The sequence below is a fragment of the Miniopterus schreibersii genome, assembly GCF_964146895.1.
Source record: "Miniopterus schreibersii genome assembly, chromosome: 2".
Taxonomy (NCBI): Eukaryota; Metazoa; Chordata; class Mammalia; order Chiroptera; family Miniopteridae; genus Miniopterus; species Miniopterus schreibersii.
The window spans coordinates 105,059,803-105,080,626 of NC_138102.1; the positions used below are offsets into that span (position 1 = coordinate 105,059,803).

Genomic DNA, 20,824 nt, shown 5'->3' on the forward strand with positions numbered 1-20,824 from the left:
TGAATCTCTAAAATCCTATCCTCTGTGTGGGCATTTAAGACCCAGGAGCCACATTTCAGAATAGAGCATTGACCTGGTTCCATAAAACACAGTTTATAAACCAACAGACATTTGCCGAAGCACCTTAACCAAGTCCAATAGCCATTCTAGTTTATAAAGAAGTAAATCTGTGTTAGCACATACAAATATATGGACTATCAGCATAATTGGGCCATACGGTTTATATATAGTTTAAGAGGCTGATGAGAAAGAAAAGATCATAAAACAAGGTTGCTTCCTTCTGAGCACAAAGCAGGCTGAGTCCGCGCCAGCTCTCCAACAGTTCAGTCCGGCGAGTGCAGAAGTGTGGGGACGTTGTGATGGATGAAGTACTAAGGGAGACGCACTCACAGCGGTGTCTGCAAACACCCAAAACAGGCTAGAAGGAAGTAGTAATAAATAAACTTAGAATTAGGACTGGAGAGGGTCAGTGTTAGGCTAAGGTATGCATAAATACAGCTGAGTTTCTCCATAATTTAGGGCAAAGACTGGAGAGAAAGGAATCGTAAACTACCCCACTGGGGAGAACTGAGAGTGTGATAACAGAGATGTGTTAAGGGGCATTAGGGACAGTAAAAAAAAAAGGAAGGAGAGCCGGGGTGATGATCATTGAGTACTACTACTGGAGGAGGGTCTTGCAGGGATAATAAAGGGAGAAGGGTGTGAAGTAAGGGTCAGGAATCGTCGGGGGAAGCTATGGGAAAAGACTGTGCAGACGTCAGCAGCGAAGAAAAAAGAAGGCGCGGGGCTGGGGCGTGGCCCGGAGAGGGAATGGCTCAACAGCCGGCGACGGGGTGGAAAGGAGACGGGTGGGGAAGAGCTCTGCTGCCGGCCGCTCTGAGGCGGTGCCTACAGGGTTAAAACCCCGGGCGGCGAGCAGAGGCAGAACTCGGTTTCCAGGGAAACGGCTCCGACAGTTCCGGCAGCGCGGGCTCGTACCACTGCGCGGCGCGCGCGGGGGGAGCGCGAGGGGAGGAGGGCCGAGCGCAGGAGCGGCGGAGCCGAGGGTCCGTCCCGGACGCTACCAAGCGCGCGGCCCGCCCGCTGGCCCCGGGGTCTGCGCCGAGCCGCGCTCCGGCCGCCCAGCCGCCGCGTCTTCCGTGCCGAGCCGGCAGCTCCCAACTGCCCGCGGACGGCGGGGGGGGAGGAACGTGCGCCCGGTGGCCCGGAGTGGCCTCCTGGTCCCCCCGCCTGGGCGGCGGAGTGCGGGCGGCCCGGGCTGGGAGGTTTGAAAAGCGGGCGAGAGACAAAGGCAGCAGGAAGCCTCCACGGCGCCCGGAGACCGTGCGCGCAGCCCCCGGGGCCCTTCGCGGCCCGCCGGCCCGGAGCGGCGGCAGTGGTGGCGGTGGCAGTGGCAGTGGCAGTGGCAGTGGCAGGAGGCGGAGGATGCGGCAGGGGGCGTGGGAGCGGAGGCGGCGCGGGCGGAGCGGCGCGGCCCGAGCGCGGCGTGGTTAGACCCCAGGCGGCGGCGCGGCGGCGGCGGCCCGGTCGGCTCGGGAGTGAGTGAGGGGCGCCCCGCCCGGGATGTGAGGACCGAGCGGAGCCCGGGGCGGGGGGAGGGAAGGGAAGGGAGGCGAAGCCGGCAGGAAGGAAGGAAGGACGGACGGACCAGGAGGAGGAGCGGCAGCGGAGGCCGGAGCCGGAAGGCGGGGAGGGGCCGTCCGTTGGGCCCCAGGCAGCGGCGGCGGCGGCGGTCAGGGCGAACCGCGCTCGTCGCCTCCTCCCCCCGGCTCCGCGGAGGGGGGAGGAGGAAGATGGAGACCCACATCTCGTGCTTGTTCCCCGAGCTGCTGGCCATGATCTTCGGGTACCTGGACGTCCGGGACAAGGGGCGCGCGGCGCAGGTGTGCACGGCCTGGCGGGACGCCGCCTACCACAAGTCGGTGTGGCGGGGGGTGGAGGCCAAGCTGCACCTGCGCCGGGCCAACCCGTCGCTGTTCCCCAGCCTGCAGGCCCGGGGCATCCGCCGGGTGCAGATCCTGAGCCTCCGCCGCAGCCTCAGCTACGTGATCCAGGGCATGGCCAACATCGAGAGCCTCAACCTGAGCGGCTGCTACAATCTCACCGACAACGGACTGGGCCACGCGTTTGTGCAGGAGATCAGCTCCCTCCGCGCCCTCAACCTGAGCCTCTGCAAGCAGATCACCGACAGCAGCCTGGGCCGCATAGCCCAGTACCTCAAGGGCCTGGAGGTGCTGGAGCTGGGGGGCTGCAGCAACATCACCAACACCGGCCTCCTGCTCATCGCCTGGGGCCTGCAGCGCCTCAAGAGCCTTAATCTCCGCAGCTGCCGCCACCTCTCCGATGTGGGCATCGGGCACCTGGCCGGCATGACGCGTAGCGCGGCGGAGGGCTGCCTGGGCCTGGAGCAGCTCACACTGCAGGACTGCCAGAAGCTCACTGATCTTTCTCTAAAGCACATCTCCCGGGGGCTGACGGGTCTGAGGCTCCTCAACCTCAGCTTCTGCGGAGGCATCTCCGACGCGGGCCTCCTGCACCTGTCGCACATGGGCAGTCTTCGCAGCCTTAACCTGCGCTCCTGCGACAACATCAGTGACACGGGCATCATGCATCTGGCCATGGGCAGCCTGCGCCTCTCTGGGCTGGATGTGTCGTTCTGTGACAAGGTGGGGGACCAGAGTCTGGCTTACATAGCGCAGGGGCTGGACGGCCTCAAGTCTCTCTCCCTCTGCTCCTGCCACATCAGCGATGATGGCATCAACCGCATGGTGCGGCAGATGCACGGGCTGCGCACGCTCAACATTGGGCAGTGTGTGCGCATCACCGACAAGGGCCTGGAGCTGATTGCTGAGCACCTGAGCCAGCTCACTGGCATAGACCTGTATGGCTGTACTCGAATCACCAAGCGCGGCCTGGAGCGCATCACACAGCTGCCCTGCCTCAAGGTACTCAACCTGGGACTCTGGCAGATGACGGACAGTGAGAAGGTCAGGTGAGGGCGGCAGCACCAACTCCCCCCGTCCTGCCCTGTTCATCCTCCTGTCACCACCACCCTCCCTCCCCTCTCACTCCACATGCACACTTATCTCTAGATCATTGCAGTGGATGAGATGGGACAGTGACACGAAGCCTCAGGCTCATTTTCTCCTCCCTCCTTCGGCACCCCTGCCCACCACATGCCCATTCATTGCTTCTGGGGTTCTGCTACCCCTACCGTACTCCCCCCTCTCTTTTTCCCTGAGGATGGTGAGAGGGACTCAGCTACTTACCCATCCACTTCTCTCTACTGGGGAATGGAGGGGCCGATTGAGCTACTGTATCCCCACTGCGTTGCATTTCAGAATGGGGGTGGGGGTGGGGAGTAACTAGTCCTTGACCCTGGGGAGTTGAGGAAAATGTCTGCCTTCACTTAAGCTTTCATTTGAATACTGTGATCTGGTTTTTATTTTGAAATGTATGAAAGCAAACCCAACTACAACGGCCTTTTCACCCTTCTTCCACTTTGTAACTAATCCCAGTCTCTTCTCATCATTTCTCTTTTTACAGTACTCTGCTATTCATGCTCATTTCATTTTTTTATTGTCTTTTTCTTTTTTGAAGAGATTTGAAATCATGGTCCTTTTTTTTCTGCTGAATATATTCTATATATTATATATATATATAAATTTTATATATATATATATGTCTGGCTACCTCGTTTTAGTTTACCTTTTTCTCTGAAGCCCTGGAATTCTACAAGAGAGATATTTTCAGACTAAAACATTTTTGTGCCTAGACTGGAAAGATGCCCATTGGGTTTGTACGTCTTTTTTGTTTTGGCTTCTTCCCCAACCCTGTCCATCCAGTATGTCCCCCTTCCACATTTTGGCTATAATTATTTTCCTCCTTGTCCATTGGGATTTGAGGGCCCAACGATGTTCCTAAGTCTTGACTTAATTTATAGCACAAATGTGTGGGAGAAATGAGAGTTGAACTGTTTTGTTTGCTTGAGATGCAGATTGTCTTGAAAATTATTATATATGCAAATTATGCCCTACCCTCACCCTCTTCCAAGTTTCCTCACAAAAAAGGTCACACAGTGAGGCTTCCTGTTGGAAGCAGAGGAGCAGAGTGGGCCTACAGAGCCCCTGGGGCTGTAATGTGAAGGGGAGGAGACTGAAATTCATGTCTTATCTCTGTTCTGTTAATAAAATGGGAGTTTGTGGGTTTTAAAAAATTCTGTTTCTAAATGGAGGAGTAGATGACTTTATTTTGGTGGGGGTTGGGACTTGTGGCTTTAAAAAATCGCTTTTCAGTAGGATGTATATTTTTGTTGGATTTGTTTGTTTGTTTTTTTAGAGTCCTCCACAGCAACATTCGAGACCATGGAGTTAAAGAAACCCAGAGACCTTTATCAATTAATTGTACTGTTTGTGAATTTGTATAAATAATAACAAAGATCCTCTTAAAACGTTTATATTCTTACAGTAAAAGGTTAAACTGATATTTATATAATAAAAGAGGAAATATGAAGTATGTTTTTGAAAAAAAACACAAAAAAAACTTGTATCTGTGAATTATTTGGAAGGCAGCGTGTGTTTGGGTACATGCCAAAGTCGGAGGTGCTGTTTGTGTGCTTTCAAGTAAAAGGAAAGAAGACATAGACCTCGGTGCATCCTATGTGCTATGAGTAAGCTCATGGTTAAAAATTTATTCTGTATAAGGTTTACTACTGACATCTAAATGTTTTGTTTTTAGAAATATGGTTAGATTGGAGATTTATATAATATTTGGTTTTCAACTGTCAACAAAATGGAAATTTAAAGAAATTGAACAAAATGAACCTTTTTAAAAAATCAGATTTTAAGAGTCACAGTTTCCTCAGGGTAGCCAATTTTTCTTTGGGTGGAAATGGCATATAGGGGTACTGTTGAGAAAACAGGTCATGAGATATAGAAGTGGGGGAGAAAGATGGGTTTCTTTACACTTTGAGTGGGTGTGGGGAGGATGTGAAATGGTGAAGGCTGGAGGGAACTGAAGCCATTGTTCAGAAAAGTTAAAAGAGGGCTGTCCTTGCTTCCTTGCTTGCTAGCCCAGTCATGCATACTGAATCTCTCAGTGTGAGTGAGGGTCCTAGTGGAGAGGAGGAGGGCAGTTCCACCCCTCTTTAACATTCTCCTCCAGGCCTGGCTGTATTTGAGCACTTTGCTGGGGGATGGGGAGGTTTGCCAGGAGTTCTTGCACATTTGCATGTTAAGCACTTTCAACACGGAGGGTGAGGGTTCTTAGACTGTATTTAGGGGCACATAAATGAAAACCAACAATTCTAGCAAAGCGGTCCCTTTGATAGACAATAATCTGACACCCTGTGGTTGGGTGAAGTAATTCATATTCCTGGGTTCACATGGGTCTTTCATAGTAATTTCTGAAGTTTTTTTTTTGTTTGTTTTTTTTTAATGAAAAGTACTGATCCCAGCAACAGCTGATGAGTAGTATAAAACTTTCCTGGATAAGCACCTCTTTCCAGGAAGAGAGCTAGAACCCAGGTTTCTATTGGATAAGACTGTTTTGTATAATGTCCAAGATTTCTGCTTGAGCATATCACAAAAGCTGCATTGTTCCTTTTTGGAGAGCCATCATAATCGGGTCTAATTGAGCCTGACACTAGATCCATCTTCCTTTTCTTTGGGGAAGGTGTGGCTCTCTTTCTTCCCTCTTAGGTTACAGTACTTACTGCTTTGGGGGGGCGGGGGTGGACCCTAGTCAGAAGTAGGGACTTTGAATTAGGGTCAGCTTTCTAATTTAGCATTTGACACTACTATGCATGAAGGTCACACAAACTATAGGTTCTTAGACTTTTTCTGCCAAGAGACTGCATGGCTGTACAGATTGTCAATAAAAATTTGAGCACCTCCTAAGTCCTAGGCTCTGTGCGCACAGTCTTCATTTTAATACCCCAAATAATCCTACCAACTGTAACTGGAAGGGTTTTATGCTTCTCTGTTTTGTTTGGTTTTTACTTTAAAGGTTAAATACAAGCTTGACTAAAGGTTAGTAAATTAATGTTTGAAAGTTAAAGATCATGAGCCTAGTGTCCTCACGCTGAACTAGGCATACTTAATATATTTGGAGCATCTCTGGAAAAGATGAATAAACCACTTATTTTCATCAGTCAAGGTTAACTTCTCATCTCTCCACCTTTTGGCTAGAAGGAAAGGAATATGTGTTAACCTATACTGTGCTTTGCATGGTGTTTGTAAATTTCTCCTTTTAGTCCTCAAAGTAACCTGCTGAAACAGGTATCCTGTTTTCCAGATAAAAGTATACTATTCCCCTTAAGTCACCCCACCACTAGTTGAGCAGAGTCAGAACTCAAACCAGCTCCATTTCTGAAGTCCAGCTCCCTTCTACTCTCTGAGAAGGTTCAGTTATTAATCATACCTTGGTTTCTAGTAAGGCAACCTCACAGGAGTGGAAGCTGTTTAGTGTGGACAAGCACTGCTGCAGGGCATTGGGGGGGAGGGGGGGTCATCTTCACCAAACCAGAAGCATGGAAAATGCTTTTAAATAGAAGCACCAAAGAAAATGAGTTGATACATATTTTGTGGGTGGTATAAAAGTCACTTAAGGGCAATTTTTAGAACAACAGAAAAAACCTGGTTCAGGTATTTCCTAAAACTTCAAAACTGAAAAACCAAAATAGGAAGTCTGTAAACTTTATCATCTAAAAGTAATAAACCTCAAGAGAAACTCTTTAGGTAGTAAAGACAGGGCTCCACATACCTTTCTTTTCTAAGTCTCATCGGGCAGTAGCCCTGTAAGGTCTGTACTGAAAGATTATTTATAAATGCAACTGTGGGGTTCAGGCAGTTTCTCAGCCCCTAAGGACCATGGCAGGCCTCTAGCTAAGAGAGCTGGGAGTCGTTACATAATTCTCCCTGCTATGGACTCCTTCCTGCTGAATTCCTCAGCGCTAAGGCGGGGGAGGACCCGCTTGATTGATTCCACATTTGGCAATAGTGACAAGGATGCTTGCCTAACTTACAGTACATCCTTAAATAGTTAAGTAAACTCAAACTGATATATTCTTTCATGATTTAAATCAACAAGGATCTGAAAAATCGAATGTTCCTTTTAATGAAGTTTCTTATTAAAGCTAAGAACTTTCTTCAATAAGGACATATGATATGTAAATTGAAGCCTGGCCTTTCCCCAAATCCTGCTGCTACCTGCAGCGGTTACTAGATAGCTGCTGGTCTTGGGACAGAAAACCTTTCACTTTGGGCTTAGAAAATTTGAACTCAGGTTTTCAAAGGGGTAAGGGTAGTGGCTCCAGGGGCCACTCTTGTTTCCAAGGTATAAGAGCCTTCTGAATAAAAGATCAGATATGTAAAACAAAACCAAGACCTTATATAGCTTCTGACAACCAGCTCTTGCCCCAGTCCCTGAAGGGAGAGCCCCTGGCCTCTGTTCTCAGCTGCTCTGCTGTGGAAGGGGCTGTAGGAAGTCATCTAATAGTCGTCCTCTCTGTTGTCTTTCTCTTCCCTGCATCAGACACTGCTCCTTTTTAAGTTAATTCCATCCCTTTATTAGAGGGCAAGACCTAAATTTTGTGCCACTTGTGAGGCTTTTTAATTAAATAGTGTGCATCATGGGTAAAGCAAAGGATTCGAAATTGCAAAGCTACATTCAAACTTAAACTGATGCTTACACCACATATTTCATTTTTGTGTTCAAATATTAGGTAGCAAAGTTTTTTGAAAAGTGAATGTTGTGAAACATGAGACATTCATACTTGGATCAGTGCCAACTATTAATTTAGAATTTATCAAAGGTAAGTGCACAGCTGGACTAAGACCGTATGTATACTCTCAGGTCTTGGATAGAAAAGGGGTATTTCTAGACAACTGGTACATGTAAATGTCCGCAGATGATCAGTTTCAGTCTTTTCCTATTTCCAGGGATTGCTCTGATTTTGCCTGGTGGAGCTGCCTGTTCCAACCCAGCACATTTGGTACTATGTAAAGCCAAGTCTTCTGGGTTAGGTGCAGGAGAAAGTAAGCTTGAGATCTTAACTGCACAGCACTAAAGTGGGGTATGTTTAGCATCCCCCCAAATAAAAGAGAAGTGGAATTCCTCTGCCTGCTGTTTGTTAACCCAGAAGAGTGTACTTAAAAAAGAAAAAAAAGACAAGTTTTTATTATCCCATTCTTCCACTTTAACTCTTTGGAAGACAAATGCCACCTGTTCTTGTAAGTTTGCTTTTATTTGTGGTAGTGAAAAGGAGTCTAAGTTACAAACGAGAAGAACGAGGTCTCCAGCAGCAGCAAAGAACCCAGGTGAGAGTGTCTGGGATGGGCATGTGGTCTGCTGCAAGAATTTAGTCATAACAGTATTCAGTTTCTCTGTCTCAAAATTTTTGTTTTCCCAAATCTGGCATATATTGTACACTTAATTTCATAAGTAGGGAAAGAGGCTTGACAAGGGTGAAAAGATCCTGCCTAGGTGATGTGAAGAGTCAGTATCAGAACCAGAGCTGCTCCGGACTTGAATGACCAGATCAGAGAGACACTGACATGCAGGTAGCTCTTTGATTTTTCCCTGAGACGCTGTAAAGCACTGCCCTAACCCCTTGCTTCAGAAAAGTGGTGAACCAGAGCATATTTTCTTTGGGAGTAAAAAAAACTCCAAATGCTGAAAGGTATTACTATTTAATAAGCATTAAATTATGCAAATGAAGATATGTTTTGCAACATTATACATAGGGCTATTCAAGATGCCCAAAACTAGTGCAAGTCAGTAAATGGGCTGTAGATTACCCAAGTAGGTAGTAGTATCAAATCTGTCACCTGTTATCCTCAGAGATTTTGAGCCAGTTTCCAAAACACTGCTTTGTCACAAATAGTGATGTGAAGTACAAACACTGAAAGTCTGTGCTTGTAATAGCCTCAGAGCTAAGAACTTACACACATTTAACATGTTTACAAATGTCTGTCACACAATCCTTTTATAAGTAGAATCAAGTTGCGAAAAACACTAGCTATTTTCATGCAAGAATAAAAAGGCTTGACTTCACAGATGTTTTAGTTACAAATCCCTCTTGTCTAGAAAGAGTAAAAGGTCTAATTTGTTAATATCAGGCAACCTCTTATGTTTATTACTTCTCAATTTATGTAATCCACACTCTAGAAGGATCAGGTCTAGCATACAGCTGTCTCAATAATTACGACTCATCATGGATCCAAGTTAATGGAATTAGACTGTGGGAAAATAGATCTTTGAGACCAGATTAATTTTTTTTTTATATAAATAGTGTGGAATTATTCAATATGGCTTGGAAATCATTGTTTTCCTCATTGGAAAAGAGTATGAAAATGTTTAACACAAACATCCACAATATTTATCCTTAGGAAATCTTTACCTCAAACTGGCATTTTTATGTACACATTTGTGTAGGAATAACTGCCTGCTTCCAGTTTGCTTTTTGAGAAGTGGTCTCTAAATAGGGGGAAGACAAAAAAAAACAAAAAACAGTCCTGACGTTCCTAAGAATCTTTACTAAAATCACCGAGGTTAAACTTGGACAGATGGGTAAAATAAGGGAGGGATTACAATAGTTAAGACCCTCCAATTTTTAATGTTCTTGAATGCCTTCCATTTTTAAAACCTTAGCTTCATAGCTCAAAAGCCCAGTGCTGTGAACTACCAAAAAAAGGACCAGTAGGTGTGTCTTACGCAAACAATATGAAAATGACAAAATTAAAGTGACAATTTCCAGTTCTAAGTTCATTTCAAACGCACAAATTTAGACTGTTTCAGGAATCTGTAAAAATAGTACAGCCAGGTTCTGTGGTCTCCTGAGCTTCATCAAGCCTGCAGCTCGCTGTTGAAGGGAGGAAAGGAAGCCTTCAAATTTTGTGAGCCTGGAATAGATGATTGGCTCTCCCAACCCTAGCTGACGTCTGCACTTGAGCCAGATGCCCTGCCATTGTGCTCAGAGTCAACCGGTGACAATCAGAGCAGCATGACCCAAAGGCAGGCAGCTGGCCTATCCTCTTCCCATGCATGCAGTTCGCTGTCTCAGTGGAATCACAAGAGGAACCGCAGAAATTCACAGTAAGCACGACGCAGGGTTTCAGCACAGCCTCATCACTGCTTGCTTTAGAAATAAAAACGTGCACATGCAAGTTAGGATACAGAGGTCAAGTACTGCACTTTATTGAGAGGCAGGGGTGGAAAATCATTTTTGTCTCCTGGATTATTCCTTGACCTCTCCCATTCCTCCTAAAAAAACAAAAAACCTCTCCCACCCATGGACACAATTCACACTCCCTACTGAGATTTGGCTATGAATCATGCCCACATCAGTTATCAGGGAGCTGGAAGTCCCACCTTGTGTTTTTCTTTACCTCAAGGTTATTAAAATGATTTTAGATGTATGGTTAATGCAAAACTCTAAAAATTTGTTTCCCAATGTGGAAGATGGAAAGTGAAAAAATGAAATTTATCCACAAAGTCTGCAAATCCTATGTTTTGTCAGCAGGCGGCAGCATTGTCTGTGAGTTGGCTATTTCCAGTGGAGAACCACGACCTCCTCCATTTGACAAATACCCTCTGGTCAATTCCCATCCCCTCCTGCCCTACACACACCCCAAAAAAGAATTTCCCGAGAGTGTAAGAGTTGACAAAAGGGAATTTCATGTCGCCAAAAAGATGAAATGGAATTTTAAACATCAGTGAAACTATTCAAAGGAACCTAGGTGCTGAGCACTTTGTTTTCGGAGCAAGAGATACAACCTCCTCAGAAAGGTTGCGGGTTTAGCCAGCAACTCTGTTTTTTGGTGGCCATGGGACTGAAACATCAGCTTCTTGTTTTTCTTAAAGACCATCTCCTACAAATCCTGTTAGAGTGCCATATTTGGGAAGTATGAGAGAACAAATGGGGAAAAATTTTAGTCATACATGCAGATACCAATTTTAACAGCAAGAGCAAAAGTGCTAGTTTATTACAAAAAAATAGAAAGTGAAAAATTCTAGAGATCTTTTGAGAGAAAAAAATATTTTTAAAATTACAGAACTATCTATTTTTTATTAAAATTAGTATCTTTATTGCCCAGATGAAGACATCTTTAGAAAATCTAACGGTATCTATGAAACTGAAAATGATTAAGGGCCCTGATAAAGAAGTAAAATTGCTCACATTCCTAAAGTCTTCCTATGGAACACAGACATCAGGAAAAAGTAGCAGAAATTAAAGAGAAAGAACTGAGCCTACTTGGCCAGATTCCATAAAATACACAATGAGGGCAGGAAAGGCCTTGGGGCTCTTGCCCTCTTGCACTCTGGCCTCAGGGAATCAAAGCATGAACCTGAAGGGGCAAATATGGAATAAAAGGAATCCCCTGTGGCGACTCCTACCAAGCTATATTAGCTGGATGAGCACAGCTCATTAGCTCCATGATACAAAGGTCACTTGGTTAGAGAACAAGAGAAAAGAGAGGAAAAGCTTCTGGAACTCAGGGCCCAGACGTGAAGCAGATTACCATTCCTGGCACCATCTATGAAGCTTTTATAAAAGCAGACAATATGATGCTTGCAAAACATATCTGCATTTGCATAATTTAATGCTTATTAAATAGTGCTTTATAGACACCCTGATTGAACTATGCCATTGTTAGTGACCATATCCAATGAATACAGATTCAGGGAAAACAACCCAAATAAAGAAAAGAGGTGGGCGAAAGAAAAGAGACCATGTATCTAACACTCCACACAAAGCTGAGGAGGTGGAAGCACAGGGCAGGCTGAGGAGCCAGAAGGATAAAGACAGTACATAAAATTAAATGAGGGAGAGTAGGAACTGCGGACAACCAGCAGTTCCTAGAAGTGGTCCTGGGGTGAACTGGGAGGGTTGCTCTTCAATTTGGGGTCTCCAAGAACAGCGTGCCTGGGCAAGCACATGTTCTCCAGAAGACAGGCCCTTTCTCTGGTTGACTGAATCTGACTTGAGATAAAAATTTCAACCAATAGGCCGCCAGGCTGGGGAACCTGAGGGAACGGATGGAGAGAGAGCAAATGTCCTGCTGGGACACCTGCAGCTGTTACTGCCCCCCCCGCCCCCCCCCCCCAGCCATCGAGCCTCCAGCACGCTCCTGGTGGTCAAGAGGAATGCTGGGTTTTACCCACTTTCCTGTTTTCACACGGAACAGGCAAGGACAGCAGCGTCCATGGGGAGGAACAAAAAGTAAGTGTTTCCAGGGCAGGCTGCTGAGCGACATCCCTCCACAGGCCCTTCAGGCAGCAGTTGGCTCCAGTGGCCTCAACACCACTTGCCAACCCACAACTCAGGCTCCCACACTCCGTCCTGGCCCAGAAGGTATAACTGATAGCTCTCAGCATCCCAAGAAGACAGAGATTCTCTTTTAGATGATGTTCCCCAAAGCCTCGCCCTAGAGCACAGTCACAAAGCCTGAATACTTATTTGCAGACTGGGCAGCCACTGCTGCTGCTTTCTTAACCTTCCTCTGTCCTCTTAGTCTCTCCCCCACAAAAATTAAGGTGTCCACACAGGTATCTATTTGCTCTTTAAAGTAACCAGCACAGGCACTTCCCAGGTTCTTGATTTCCTATTGCAGTCTGTGGAGACTGAACAGGGGCACAGAGAAGCCGTGGTGGTGGGATTCCAAGTGACATGGATGCACATAACCTGTAATGTAGCAAGTCTTACAGCCTCTTACACACCACCAAGCAGGGATCGTGCATTACCTTGCAATCCTCCCTGATTTGGGTTGCCTTCCACTTGATGGCCCAAAGTTAAAGCCCCTGTGCCATTCCCGAGCCTGTCAGTTCCCACTCCTGTGTCCATTCAAACTTGTGTACCTGCTAGGAACCTGCAGAGAAACTAAGGCACTTGTGTGCAAGTGGCTGCAAATACCTTCCCACCCTTCCACTAGTGCCCAAAACGAGCCTGCTAATGCTAATCTACCCCCTCACTTGCGGCTCAACAGCTTTTCTCCTTTAAGCCCCTGATAATGGTTTTACTAAAATCCCCTTTTGATGGAAAAAAATCCCAGCTGGACAGTTCAGGCCTCTGCACAATGTACAAGTCTGCAGGTCCTTTCCCTACCTCACAAAGGCCTCTAATCAAGTGGAAAATGTGCTGGAGGCCAGAGGTTTGGGTCTGCAATTATTTTTTAAGGGATTACTAGAGAAGAATGGGGGGCAACGAGGACCTCCCCCCTGCTTTGTTTTCCATTTGGCTCTGCTTTTAGACATATTGAGCCAGCAGTGGCCGCCTAGGTCTCCAGCACAAGAGCCTCATCTCTTCCTCCTCTGGTGGAAGGATGTCATCTTTGAACAACCTCAAAAAGATTCAGAGAGTTTGGAAGCAATATGCGGGTCCTATTCTGACCCCATTTAAGCTCTTATTTAGAAAACAACTATGGGACAGGATCCCGTGTGTGGGGAGAGCACTCATTCATTAACCTTTAACCCTGCTCTGTATGCAGAGGGGAGAGTTTGCACCTTGGCCATACACTGCTAAGATTGAAGGCATTCACTGGGGCTTCCCAGGCTGTGGAGGGCAAAAGGTCATGTTCCCAATCTTGCCAGATAGCCATCGTCTTATTTGTACACATTGACCCTTCCCCTCAACACTGCGCAAATACCCACGAAACTCCTAATGCAAAACATGAATAAAAATATAAAATGCTAACCATTTTTAGTACTCTATTTGGAATCTTTGTTTAAAAAAGTGCACTATGGGAGGGAGTCTCCCTTCTCTGGGTATCCTGAAGGACATTCTTTGATGTCATTTTATACATGAGTGTTCGTGAAGGATTAACTGATAAAGGTATGAACATTTCAGGTTGGCCTTCAGTTCTCACCATTCCCTTTCAGCACACAGACTGCTCATCCTTCTCAACCCACCTGGTTAGTGATATATGCAAATACCCAGTAAAAAGGAAATGATTACAAATTCCTAAACTCATTCTGGGATGATCAAGGATTAGGCAGTTTAGCTCTGAAAGTTAGAAGTCAGCATAAATTTCAAAATAAATACCAGGCTGAATAATAATTTTCAGTTCCTTTCTTCAAAGTGTCTAAATACCTTTGGTCAAAAACAAACAAACAAAAAACCCTACAAAACCTCAAAAACCCAACTCTCGTCTGCTTTCATCGGTACGAATACCTCATTGATATCTGCCTTATTAATTTTTCAGTTCTCCCTCAGAAGAACCTTAAACAATTGAGAACTAGATGGAGAGAAGCACAATTGTTACATTTAATATATTACATTTAATACTTAATGCACATATCATGCTAGTATTTTATTATGTTGACCTTCATACTTCTTCTGGTGGGTGTTATAGGAAAAGGGGACCATATAGTTTCCCCAAAGAAAGCAAGTGAGGGTGGACTCTCTGGAGTCTGTTTCCCAAACAATGACAGGCAGGTCTGCTGAATCACTCCTGCTGGTTATGGAGATGCGGTGACAGCTTTCTCCAGGAGGGAATAATCTTCACCCTACTCTTAGAAGATGAACTTCTTTAGAAAGGCGAGGTGAAACATTCGAGGCATCAAAGGACACAGGACTATCTCTACAGCAGGGCCTAAGGGGCCTGATTTGAGATAAGTCTGCCTTATAGGGAGGGTTGTTGGAGCTTCTCTCAGGACACGCTTCCGGAGTCACTGCTCAGATGCCTCTACTCCCATCCGTGGCTTATCACCATTATTTTGGTGCTCATCAATACACTTACCCTTCTCTGCCCTTTTCACGCACTATATGGAACAAAATACCAATTGTTTAAGAAGTCACTCTTCCTACCAACAACAATGTAGGGAAGAGTAAAATAGCAATTTGGAAACAGTAATTTAATAAAATAGTGACATCAATGCATCTCAGATTTTTCAGGGCAGTGGAAAATTTTAGTATAGGGGTACCTCGGTTTTCGAATGTGATCCGTTCTGGAAGACCACTCGAGTTCTGAAACGTTCGACACCCGAGGGATCAACAGCCGACAGCTGGGCCTCAGGATCTTGCCCTCAGTGAAACTGTGCAGCGTGTTCGACTTCCGAGGCGTGTTTGAAAACCGAAGCGTTTACTTCCCGGTTTATGACGTTCGTAAACCAAAATGTTCGTCAACGGAGATGTTCGAAAACCGAGGTACCACTGTACTTTGGAGTGTACACATCTTTCAGACTCTCATTAGATCACACAGGTATCTAAAAACCAAAGAGACCAGCTTCCTTAATTTTCTATTCAAAAAACAAGATGAACATTTTTAGAATTAAGAAGTACAAAGTATGGGCTTTCGAATTAACTTAAGAAAATTTTGTTCAAGGTCTAAAGAGAGAACGAAATTATATCTTGAGGCTGAAATGTTATCAGTCCAAAGTTCATTGTGTCCCACTGGCAAACCTAAAATAGTTGGGAAATGCCTTTTAGTCCACAAAGAAGATATACAATATGATGTCTCCAGACTGCGCCACATGGGGTCACCTACAGGGAGAAAGGGAGGCTCACTTCTCTATAGTCTTTCTCTAGCTCCTCCTCTCATTCTTGATAACCAAAGGCTACACCCAACTCCTGTTCAAACTGTCTCTGTTGTATTGCTGTGTATTTCTGAAATTCTCCCTGTTCACTCCTTATGCGTGCACTTATCACCTTGGTCACCTACCTCTCTAGACCACCGTCTCCATGCCCAACACCCGCAGACTCTACTAGGAATGGCTGCACTGCTGACTCTGGCTCTATGCGTCCCCTGCGCGGCCCTCCAAATCCATCCCCGGTATCTCCCAATTTTCCAAACTCGTGGAGCCTAGATGAGTGATAATTGTCATTACTGTATTTGATTGGTAATCTCTCCGCCACAGTTTTTAAATATCATTTTTACTAAAACATGCCTGCCTATTTAAGGCTGTTTTGAAAAATGATACATAAACCCTTATTTCAAAAAATCCTTATTAAAAACAATCACCCAGCCCTGGCTGGTGTGGTTCAGTGGTTAGAGCGTCGGCCCACACACCAACAGGTGATGGGTTCAATTCTCGGTCAAGGGCACATACCTGGGTTGCAGATTCAATCACGGCCCCAGTAGGAACATGTGCAGGAGACAGCCAGTCAATGAGTCTCTCTCACATTGATGTTTCTCTCTCTCTCTGTCCCCACTTCTACTCTCTAAAAATTAATGGGAAAAATATCCTCGGGTGAGGATTAACAACAGCAAAAAAATTGTCCAGAACAGAAAAATTTTGGATGACAAGGCAAAATTGCCCTTCAGTCCTCACGTAATGCCACTTCCCTGAGGTCCCCGAGGAGACAGTGGGCTGGATCCATTTGGACCCAACTCCAGCTTTCAGAGCAGCCAACAGTGGTGACCAATGCCTCAAATTTGAGGTTGATAGAGAATCTTATTCTTGACTTGTATAACATCTTGAAATTAAGCATTTGTCAGCATAGGTTAAGCCCCCAACGGATCTATGGTAATCAGGTAACATTAAGAATCTCTCCTCAGGTCTCCTGCTTAAGAACCTCTTGACGTTCCTCTCTGGGAACCATTATGAGTTTATCTACATAGTGCTGACAGTCAAGTGGCAGCACTGATAAAGCTTGTGCTTGGCTTTATCAGTTACAGAGTTAAAACTACTTTAAGAGCCTATAAAAATGCTAACAAATATTCCTTTTGACCAACCCATACGACCCTCGTTCACAATCACAAAATCCTGCTGGTTTATTGGGATTAACTGCTAACTAATAGTTAAAATGCTAGAGTTTATGAATGACTTTTTAAAGACACAAATTAGTGTGGATTCAAGGCTGTCTTTCACTTAGTAAATATTTATTTGGCATCTATTATAGGCTGGAGCACTGTGCCAAGGGCTGGGGACACAGAGGAACGTCTCACACTTACTTATGGACGTCTGCTTTCCTGAGTGGGAGAGAAAGAAGTAGAGTTTCACTGGGAACTGCTCCCAACCCACAGCCCGATTTATCTGTGCCGCAGCCTGTAATCTAGATATACCCATGGGTGTGTGTCCCATGTGTGTTTAGGGGAAGAAAAAAAAAAAAGACAAGTCGGGGTTGCTGTTTGAGAGTTCTCAGTGCAGGACGGAATCAGCCAGTGGTGGATAACAAGGCAAAACTGAGGTTTATATAAACATAATACTAATCTCCCTCTAACTTCCCCAGGAGCCCCCTCCTATTCCATGCCTGAGCTGCTGGCTCGTGGTCTCTGCCCCACCTCCTCAAGGCTGCCCGTGATGCCAATTTCAACCTGATTCCACTGGTACAAAAATACTGAGTGAGGGGCTAAGTGAGCACCCAATGGCCTGCACTGCCCCCTCACCCCACCCCCAGTCACTGGAACTGCCACCCTGCCTTTCACGGGCCGGCTTAGCCTGCCTGGACTTCATCAGCGTAGCACAAGCTAAAAAGTTTCCAAGGGAGGCCTAGCCAAACCAGGTCCTCGACGTAAATGACTACAAGAGGTGGGCAAAAGCAGGTGTACAGTTCTGAGTATGTGAAAGAGTTTATTCTCGTATTGTTATTATTGTATTATTTGTATTACAACTGTAACCTGCTTTTGTCCACCCCTGTATTTGAATTATTTTCTGCTTCATCCCCAGTAATTTTGTTTTATTAGAGAAAGGGTCTGTGAGAAGAAAAGGAAATATTTAAGGTTTCCTCCTGCTGTTCAAAGCTAGTTAAATGTAAACAGAAAAAACCTGTTGGGCTGTGTTGGGGCGCTGCGTTCGATTTGTCATGTGCATCTCAGCGCTGACACAGACAGACACCGGCAGGCTTCACAAAGGGGGAGTTCCCCGAGCTGCTGCTCAGGACAGGACCTTTTCTACCCAAGATCCTGCAAAGGGAGAAAGTTCGTGCCCAACCTGCATACCGCTCTGTAATAATTCCCCAGGACCCAAGCACAGACAGTTCCCCCAAGACACTGCCCCAGAGCTGGACGCCCCTCATCACTCTTCCTCTAGCGGGCACATGAAAACCAGCCGCACACGTTCCACTCACTGTTTGCCTCCTGAGAAGCGACCAGGTGCCCTCGTAAGCTCCCACGACTGTCAGCTCCAGACACTGACTCACAGCATGGACAGGCGCCAACTGCCTCTCCAGGGCAAGGACTCAGTGTGCTGGGGGTGGAGAGGGTTGATTCGGATCCCGGAGAGTCCTACTGAGCAGTCGATAAAGTGGAGTCTGCGAGCGCAGTTTTCTCACTCACCAATCAGGAGGAGGGCTTTTTCCCCAGGGGATCCTGAGGGCACACTGTCAGTATTTACTCAAAGTACCATTAATCCCAGCCATACACCAAGATCTACGGCTGGGGTTAATGGTACCTGTAATAGGACCAAAGAAAGAGCTATAGATAGGGAGGAAGGAAGGAAGTAAAAGAAAGGAAGGGAGAGACAGAGAAAGAAATAGAGACGGAGAGAGAGAGGAATTTCTCTTTGTTGAACTCTTAATCAGCATCTCCTGAGAAACTGAACTCTTTTATCTCCAAGTGAAATAAAGGAACCCCAGTGAACAGAGAAGGCTAAAGCTGTGGGGGGGTGTTTATTTTTATCGTAATAGAAGTTTTCTCTCCCTTGGGGTTTTGCTTATCTGTCTATGTATGTCCCTAGAAAATATTATTCTTAGAGTCCAGAGTCTGTTCACATTTGTTTGTACAGACTTTTTAGGGGCAAATAAAAGACAAGCCGAGATACTTTCGATACATACTATTGTACTCAAATGATGAGTTTAGACCTTTCCCATCCAGTTCAGGACCAATTTGTTTATCAGTACTGGCCAAAAAGTACTTTTGAAATACACTATTAAGTTTATCAAAGATGACTTGTAAAAGAAGGCCCTAACTTTTCCAATGAACTCCTACCAAAACCTTTCCGAAGGGCTGTGACAGGATCCGGTCTCCAAGCAAAACAGGACCCTCCTGACAGCACATGGCTGTGTCCTCAAAGCTCTCTGTCCACATCTAAGTCAGCTCAGGCACAAGGCAGAGTGCAAGGCCTCGTGTGGTTTATCACCACCGATGCCCTGGGGTCTTCAAGGCCCTAAATTGCAGATCCCTCAAAAGAAGGTTTGCTCCCTAGCTGGGGTGGCCCTTCTCAGCTCTCAGTCCCACTCCATATCCCCGCCCCTGCAGGCACCTCCTCTGCCACCAGCCTTAACTTACCCCAGCTCCTCATTCAGGCCACTGTTTCTCCAGATGGGTCCTGGATGGCCTACAGAAGATTCACTTGAGTGCCTGCTAAAAATGCATTTTTCAGGGGGAGGCGTTCCCAAACTCTATCCCCAGAGATTCTTTCCTATAAATGTAACCAGATCATATTGCTATCCTGCTTAAAAACATCCACTAGCTTCTTGTTGTCTAAGTAATTAAGTCCCAACTACTTACAGTAGCACACGCTTTCAGTGTCCCGTTTACTCCTTAAGCTTCATTTCCAGCCAGTCCTCATCCTCCTAAATTCCTGTCTCTGTTCTGATCACAAGAAACTTGCACTGTTTTGTGCCCTGTGCACGCTGTGCCCTCAAGCCTAGAATGTTCTTCCCTCCCTGTCTTCCTCACCCCTTCAAGGCCTGCCTTAAATGAACTGTGCAAGATCTTCTATTCCTTTCTCCTGTGTCCCCACAACATGTTGTCTGAGGCTGTGGTATCAGCACCCCTGGCACTGCACTGTAATGCTGTTCTGCATTACTGCCTCTCCCCAGAGGAACGCTTGGTCCTTTGTGGTCAGGGTGGCATTCAATACAAGTATAAAAGGATGTACTGAGTTTCCACTAGGTGCCAGCTCTGCACTAGGGGCTAAGGATATGGCAGTGAATGAAGTTTGCTTCCAGTTTCACAAAGTGTACAGCCCTGTGAGAAAGAGAAACAATTACTAAATAATTTCCATAATGTATGATGAATATTTTGATAGCAAAAGTACCTGGTACAGGTTGGGGGTGAGGAACCCAAGTCAAGGGGACCTAACCTGTTCTAGGGTCAGAGACTGTATTCCTAGCACTGTTGCTTGCACCCTGGGAGGTTGAGAGCAAATGTTCTTAAGTGAAGTGTCGCCCAAATGTGGGTGATCCTCAAGTGTTCAGCCCAGACTTCTGGACCCACAGGCCCAACTATTAGATATCTGTACTCTGTATCCCACCCAACACACCCAAAATGCCCAGATAAGCTACAGCCTCCATAAAAGGCATCCCCTGGTTGGCCAAACAATCTGGGAGTTATATATGTCTGATTCTTCCCTCTCTCTCATTAAACCCTATGCCCCACCAGCGCATCCTGGCCTGTCAGTTCTGCTTTCTAGGTTCCAAGTGCTTTGCCCTCCTCTCCACCCCACCACTGCCCTGAGTCAATCCTCATCATTTATTATTTCCAGGAGTGACTTTTCTAATGTACAAATCTAACATATAAATCACTGCCTTAGCCACAGTCCTCCAATGGCTCCTTCTTGCCTCCCTGGTTCCTCCTGGCACACCGGGGCCTGTGCACACAGCACCCTCCTCTAGGGATGGGGCAGGACCCTGGACTTGGTGGTCCAGTGGTAAAGGGCTCTGCTAAGTACCAGATGGGCTGAAACCTAAGGACAGTTGAGGGTGCCTGGTGCATCTTAGCAACCAAAAAAGCCAAAAGTATAACGAATAGTGTTTTGATCAGATCAAAATGTTCCTGCATGGAAAGAGGCACATCATTTGCATTAAAATGTTTCCTGTATCAGATTGCAAAGCTGGAAACTTTTCAGGATGGAAAAGAGCTCTGTATCTTGATTGGGGCAGTGATTTCATGGGGGTAGACATCTGTCAAAACACACCATGTTGTATACTTTAAATGAGACC

At 46.0% G+C, this 20,824-nt stretch overlaps 2 protein-coding genes across 2 annotated transcripts in view; one reads left to right on the plus strand and one right to left on the minus strand.

The window, feature by feature from the left end:
- WNT5B (Wnt family member 5B) overlaps positions 1 to 20,824 on the minus strand; it is a 118,968-nt gene that overhangs the window by 63,366 nt on the left and 34,778 nt on the right. The gene's annotated exons all lie outside the window — the stretch shown is intronic.
- Positions 1,059 to 8,146, plus strand: FBXL14 (F-box and leucine rich repeat protein 14). The gene is made up of 2 exons (XM_081127420.1): positions 1,059 to 2,992; positions 4,339 to 8,146. Exons 1-2 carry the CDS (start codon positions 1,794 to 1,796, stop codon positions 4,424 to 4,426), a joined length of 1,287 nt encoding a protein of 428 aa, XP_080983546.1. The 5' UTR covers positions 1,059 to 1,793; the 3' UTR covers positions 4,427 to 8,146.

Coding starts and splice junctions, on each gene's coding strand:
- FBXL14 (XM_081127420.1), top strand. CDS start 1,794: ATGGAGACCCACATCTCGTGCTTGTTCCCCGAGCTGCTGGCCATGATC. Junction 2,993..4,338: donor ACGGACAGTGAGAAGGTCAG/GTGAGGGCGGCA, acceptor TTGTTTTTTTAG/AGTCCTCCACAGCAACATTC.